Genomic DNA, 7,184 nt, shown 5'->3' on the forward strand with positions numbered 1-7,184 from the left:
TACAAAAATGAAGATTCGTAATATTATAATTTCAAGCAAAAAAAAAATTGTATATAGCTTGTTTGATTATAAAGAGTCGTGTTGAAAAAGATGTTATAGTCTTCATCTATTATGATCTATTGGCACAGACTCAAAGTTAATAACTAGGATCGCAATAACAGTTCGACTATGTGACAGTTTAAACTATCTAACAAAAAAAAGTTAAAAAAAAAAGCAATCATTTTAATCTTGCGGATTGAAGTATATGAATTAGAGTTAACTTAATTATTGAGATATTCGTGATATATTTTTATTTAAAAGTTACTCTAAAACAGGAAGATAACATCACATCTTATTAATATTACACTAAAAATATTTTAGTTGATGAGATATAGTAACTTGAGAGTTTTTGTGATTACTAATTATTATAAATCAATTGAGAAACATATTACCTCCGAAGTTATACTAATTGAAAATTGTACTTTTGAAGGAGGAAGGATATCACATGTTATATGAAACTAGTAGATATGGTTAGACTGCCTTTTCTTTTTTTTTTTTTTAAAGTAGATAGTTAAATTTCACATTTTAATGTGTTATTTCTAAAAAAAAAAAAAAATTGTCAGAGAGTATAAAATAGATAGCCAAATTTCATATTTTAACGTGTTATTTCACAAGTTTTTTTTTTTTTTTAAAATGTTAGAGAGGGTATATATGCCGTGGCAGAAAAAATTTTAAAAAAAAAAATGCTACTGGCAGGATTCAAACCCTGCCCAATGGGTTTGCACCTCTTATTGCAGAAATTTAAACCAGTTTACCCATAAGTGCTTTTGTTCTATGGGTGCTCATTTAAATTATAATAACATATGTATCATATTTTATATATATATATATAAAAAAATTAGAAATCAATGTGTACTCAAGTACCCGCGTCTGGCTTACTGGGTCCGCCTCATATGACCTCCGTGTACTGTAACAGCATATTGAAATACCTGATTATCTAATTTTTTTAAAAAAATTAAATGATAAAAAAACACATGTCCTTTATTTAATTATTCAATGCTCAATAACTTCTATGGTCATTTGAAATTTAATTCTTAATTGATCAATACGCCCTAACGAGTCTTCCACTAAACACTTATTTTGATAATTAATTTATTATATCAAAAATAACTTTTAGCGACAATAAATAGGTATATTAATAAAAAGTATTAAAGTTTTACCTGCATTAGTTAAGTGTCATTAGGTTCAATGTCACTAAAAAGCTAGCAACATATACAAAAAGTGTTAATCGTCCCTAAAAATACAATTTAATGACAATTGAGCTATTGTCATTAATTAATCGCTACTAAAAATCATTTTTAATGTAGTGATTATTGGAAGCTCTAAATGACGAAGTTATTCTTCGATATTTTAATTCTACAAAGAACTGTAGTCTCACTTGATCAGTAAAATTGGATTAATGCAATTTATGAGCAACACAGTATATGTTAATCAACTGCAACCCACCTAAATATAATAGGAAAACTTTGCAGTCTAAAAACTGATCACTTAGTACTTGTAATAGAATTAGTAGAATCATTTTTTTTTCCTTTTGTTGTCTAGATAGCTAAGACATATACTATAGTTGATTTACATGTCATAATTATAATAATTTGTTCTTGGTTATATTTGTATTAGCATACTAGATAAATGTTTTTAAAAAAAATTTTAGAATATTTTACATTTTCTTGTACTATTATATTATTTTATTAACATGACAAATAACATTGACGCTCACGACTTTAAAATATTGGTATATACGCATATTCATTGTTTCTGGAAAGTGTATCAAAACTTCCAATATGCTGTTTTTAGGTCGACTGTCATTCTAGAAAATTTTCATATTTATGGGTTGTTTGTTTAAAATGTCTTATTTTTATAATTTACAGTTATATTTATATAATTATGCTATTTTAAAATAAATTTGAAATAGCGAATTTATACAAATATTAACATCTGAATGCTAAATAGCTATACAAATTATATTATACAAAAGTTATATAAATTATATTATGCGAATTTCAAATTATACAAATGTGTAAATTATACTCAAAATTTTAGTCCACATAATTATCACTGAATATTGGTCGACAGTGATAATTAACAAAAACTATAACTATGGTAACTAATTAATTAACTAGTATATATTTATTTAACCATGGAATTTTATAAATAATAAATAAGTAAAGTATATAAAATTAAAATTTATTTTGCCTATCCATTTATGATCACTTTTAGAAGTATTTATTGCCTACTTTCAATAGTAAAGAAAAACTCATAAAATCTTAAAAATTGAAATCATAGAGCTAAAATAATAAATATGAATCTACCAACTAACATTTTATGTTAAGTTGAGCAAATTATTGTGATCGCCCGTGAAAGTACCTGTACCTAATTAACAAATTGCATACGTTACGTTTCTTCTTATTTAATTGGAGGGAAATGAGAAATACATTCTTGAATTATCGAAAATAGTATGTTAATATTCTCTATCATATTTTTGGATAATGTCCCTTGTTGTCCAAAAGTTAAAATATATATGTCCATCACTCTAACGGAAAATTAAATAGGGATACGTGGCACAATTTTATTCGTTGATCCGATATTTAATAAATATCAATTCAGTGGATGTAATTATAGCATGTGTCCGTCCGTTAATATAAAGGGTATATATGCTCTATTTATTATTGGCAGGGGCACTAATATCCTAAAAGCATGACGAAGAGTATATCAATATCATTTATAATAGTTCGGATATATTAATTCTTTTTCCGTATAATTTATAGAGTAACAAGAATAATTGCTATCTTCTCAAATTTTTGAATCTTTCACCAATTTTATCACACATATATATACATAGGTTCATGGTGTCTGTCCCCTTCATTCTTTGAATTTGTTGCTTTATCAATTTAGGTATTCATATGCAATGTCCAAAACTCTATTTCCCTCACGATGAATATAAAGCTAGCCAATCGATGAATTGTACGTATAAAGAACTAAAAGGATTATATCTTTTAGCGATTAAAGATACTATATAGATTCAAAATTTTAACCTGGTAGACTCAATATTCACACAAAATTTCATTGTAATTTCAAACATGTTATTAGACATCATACTTGACGAAAATTTTCATGAGTTCTATGATCTAATTAAATTAAAAAAATAGTGTATACAATTAGAGATGATCCAAACGATCGATGGGAAAAGATTATGAAAGTAACCAATATTGCTAACTGGCCTTAAGAACTGATAATGGACGGTTGTTTTTAGTTCAATTATGTATATTATATTGTTGGAATGCGTTATATAGTAGATCTTCTAATAACTTTTGATTTCTTACTTACCCAACTTTGATGTAATGACTCTTTTTTTTCTAGTTTATAGTATAGTACTCTAGTATTATTTTATTTTTATTTTTAAAAAAAAACAAAACATGTTATGATACATGCATATAGATTGTCATATTTTTTCATTATTTAACCAATATCATCACAGAGTGCTAATTAGTTTTTTCTAATTCTTAGATTAGTTGACATTAGATACTTCATTAATCATTAGAATCGATAAGGTAAGATCTAACCCTCTTTACTGATACTTATTGTTATTGATATTTTTATACTTTTTAATAAAAGACGACTCTCTAATGGGTAAGTTTGTTTGTTTTTTTTAAATATAGGAGTAAATTTCTTAAACAGATCTTTAATATACCATGGTTTTCCACTTCCGCTTACAAAATAAAGGTGTATACCACTATATCTTATTTAATTTTTTCTTGTGTGATAATTGATATCCTTGTAATTTAAAAATTATTCGTCTCTTCTAATAGTTTGGTCAATCCAACCCATTTCTTAGAAACTGTCATAAAAGAGAAAAAAATGATGCTCGAGTTGATTTTTGAAGTGGAAACTCGTGACCCAAAAAAAAAGTTAGATGAGCAGGGAAAAATATACTACATATCAATTTGTGTACTCATTATTGGTTACAGGTTAGACATGAAATCGGTTGTGCAGTACCAAAAACTCTTTTATATTATTTTCATTGTTTTAGTTTTTAATATATTTTTTCTCATATTTATTTTGGTCAGAGATTATATTGTTTCTCCATATTTGGAGGTTGAGGAGTAGAGACTGTCATTTATTGCTTCTTTTCACGTATAATCTATAGTTTTTTCCTAGCTAACAGGAGTAGTACCAATTTAATTCATTTGATGTACACACCTGTTGATCCACTTAATTATAATACTGAATTCAAAACTTTTCTATAATTCTTATTATTAAATAAAGTTGTATTAATCTTTAATTCCTAGTTAATTATGATTATTTCATAGAGTAATCTTCCAAACTGCAACCTAACTCATCATATTCAGGTCAAAATCTCTTTCTTTTCCCTAAATACCCAATTATGAGTATATAAATCCAATTAATTAATTAATTATCAAATTTATACGGAAATATAAAAATAGATAATATTTTTTGTAAAGTCAAGTAGATGTCAGATATAGTTGTCCTCCTACCAAGTAACTACTAAAATATTTATGATCGGGTACGGAGATTAAATGTATGGTAAATATTTTGTTGAGTATTCAATAAATATATGACTAGTAGGTAGATAAACTCATTCACTTCCGATCTGACCCTCCCAATTTTTTTTTTCTTTATAAACAAATAAACATTTCACAACACAACACAACACACTCTAAAGGAAAAAAAAAATAAAAAATATGGAGGTAATGGATATTCTATTACTTGGCTTAGCAATTCTCTTTTTATTTATATGGTGGAAATATTGGTCAATCACCGGTGGTGGAAAGAAAAATTTGCCACCGGGTCCTCCTGGTTGGCCATTGGTTGGAAATCTTTTTCAAGTTATTCTCCAACGTCGTCCATTTATTTACGTAGTACGTGATTTACGTAAAAAATATGGACCTATTTTCACCATGCAAATGGGACAACGTACCCTTGTTATAATTACTAGTTCCGAACTAATCCACGAGGCATTAGTTCAAAACGGCCCGCTTTTCGCGAGCCGTCCACCGGATTCACCGATCCGTTTGATATTCTCCGTGGGAAAGTGCGCCATCAACTCGGCGGAGTATGGCCCGTTGTGGCGCGCACTCCGACGCAATTTTGTTACGGAGTTGATTAATCCAACGAGGATTAAGCAGTGTAGTTGGATAAGGAAATGGGCTATGGAATATCATATGAAAAGGCTTGAGTATGAGGTTTCTGAGAATGGGTTCGTGGAAGTGATGGCTAATTGTAGGCTTACCATATGTAGCATTCTAATTTGTCTTTGTTTTGGAGCTAAAATTTCTGAAGAGAGAATTAAGAAGATTGAGAGTATACTTAAAGATGTTATGCTTATTACAGCTCCTCAACTTCCTGACTTTTTGCCAGTGCTTACACCCTTGTTTCGCAGCCAAGTGAAACAGGCAAAAAAATTGAGGCAGACTCAACTTGAGTACCTAACTCCTTTGGTAAGTTTAAATTTCTAAAAATCAGTTTATTTTGGAGAGTGAATTGTATGGTTAATTAATTTGAAAATCACTTTTACCAAATATTAGGCTAGCGTTTTGTGTTTGGCCAACTTCCCAAAACTAGTGGTTTTTAGGGGAGATCAAATTAAAGCTACTTTTTATTTGCTTGTACTACTACTCAAAATATTTACTATTTTTATATAGAAGTTATGTCAAACACCTGACTCTCTTAAAACAAAGCAAATTTCATATAAAAATAGATGTATTTTTTTTGGTTTTTTAATTAAAAGATTGACCAAACAAGCTACACATTATAGAGATAATAGGAGTTTATTTATTGCTTAAATTATAAACTTATCTGATTCTATTTTATGGGTCAAACACGTGGAACTATTTTTGTTTTGTGGAAAACAATGAGATTTGAACCATTGACCTTTAATTTCATTTGTGATTACTAAATTATATGACTGTATTATTTAAAAGTTTAAGTTGTTAAAAAAATCATACAGGTACGAGACAGAAAGGCATTTGTGGACAGCAATGGAGATCCTAATAGCAGTGAATCAGAAATGGTAAGTCCAATTGGTGCAGCCTATGTTGATTCATTATTTAGTCTCGAGCCACCTGGCAGGAAACTAGGAGAAGCAGAGATTATCACACTTGTTTCAGAAACAATAGGTGCAGGAACTGATACAAGTGCCACAGCACTTGAATGGGCATTGCTTCACTTAGTAATGAACCAAGAAATCCAAGAAAAACTCTACGAAGAAATAGTTGATTGTGTTGGTAAAAATGGTTCCATTTCAGAAAGTGATGTTGAAAAATTGCCTTATCTTGGAGCCATTGTGAAGGAGACTTTTAGAAGGCATCCACCTAGCCATTTTGTTTTATCACATTCTGTAACAAATGACACACAATTAGGTGGCTACAATATCCCTTCGGATGCTTATGTTGAATTTTACACCGCATGGTTAACGGAGGATCCGAGCCTATGGAAAGACCCGACCGAGTTTCGACCCGAAAGGTTTTTGACCGGGGACGGAGTTGACGTGGACTTAACCGGAATGAGAGGTGTCAAGATGCTACCATTCGGGGCGGGTCGTCGGATCTGCCCCGCTTGGTCATTGGGTACGTTGCACATTAATCTGATGCTTGCCAAGATGGTTCATAAATTCAAGTGGATACCCATACCCGGCAACCCACCCGACCCGACAGAGACCTTTGCTTTTACCGTAGTGATGAAAAATCCCCTCAAAGCAATTATTTTGCCAAGGATCTAAAATTAATTAATTTCAATATGTGTCTACGTACAATGTATTATATAAGCTCTTAGGTGGCTCCTTTTTAATGTTAAACAAATTACTATGGATACTGTTTCTTCACTAATTTGCTTGATCCTAGACACTAATGGTTGTGGATGTATTAATGATGAAAGTTTTTTTTTATCTATATATATGTTCACATTAATATAGTGCAGATTTATTTATAAATTATGTGTCAACTGTCAAACTATCAACAACAAAAACTTTTTGGTGATGATAATTAATAAAGGTTCAACTTTTATATCATACTAGCAATTACGCGCTTTTTACATATGCTAATAATAAATTGGATAATATAATCAACATTCACATCTCTTTTATTCCCTGTAAGTAAGAAATATGATCCAATAATTTAAAAATTCTTTAA

At 29.4% G+C, this 7,184-nt stretch overlaps 1 protein-coding gene across 1 annotated transcript; it reads left to right on the forward strand.

Annotated features, from left to right (window-relative positions):
• Window positions 1-4,631: 4,631 nt before the first annotated feature.
• Window positions 4,632-6,944, forward strand: CYP77B11 (cytochrome P450 77B11). The gene is made up of 2 exons (XM_010318299.4): window positions 4,632-5,495; window positions 6,005-6,944. Exons 1-2 carry the CDS (start codon window positions 4,740-4,742, stop codon window positions 6,773-6,775), a joined length of 1,527 nt encoding a protein of 508 aa, XP_010316601.1. The 5' UTR covers window positions 4,632-4,739; the 3' UTR covers window positions 6,776-6,944.
• The last annotated feature ends 240 nt before the right edge of the window (window positions 6,945-7,184 follow it).

This window comes from Solanum lycopersicum, chromosome 2 (genome assembly GCF_036512215.1).
Source record: "Solanum lycopersicum chromosome 2, SLM_r2.1".
Classification (NCBI taxonomy): Eukaryota; Viridiplantae; Streptophyta; class Magnoliopsida; order Solanales; family Solanaceae; genus Solanum; species Solanum lycopersicum.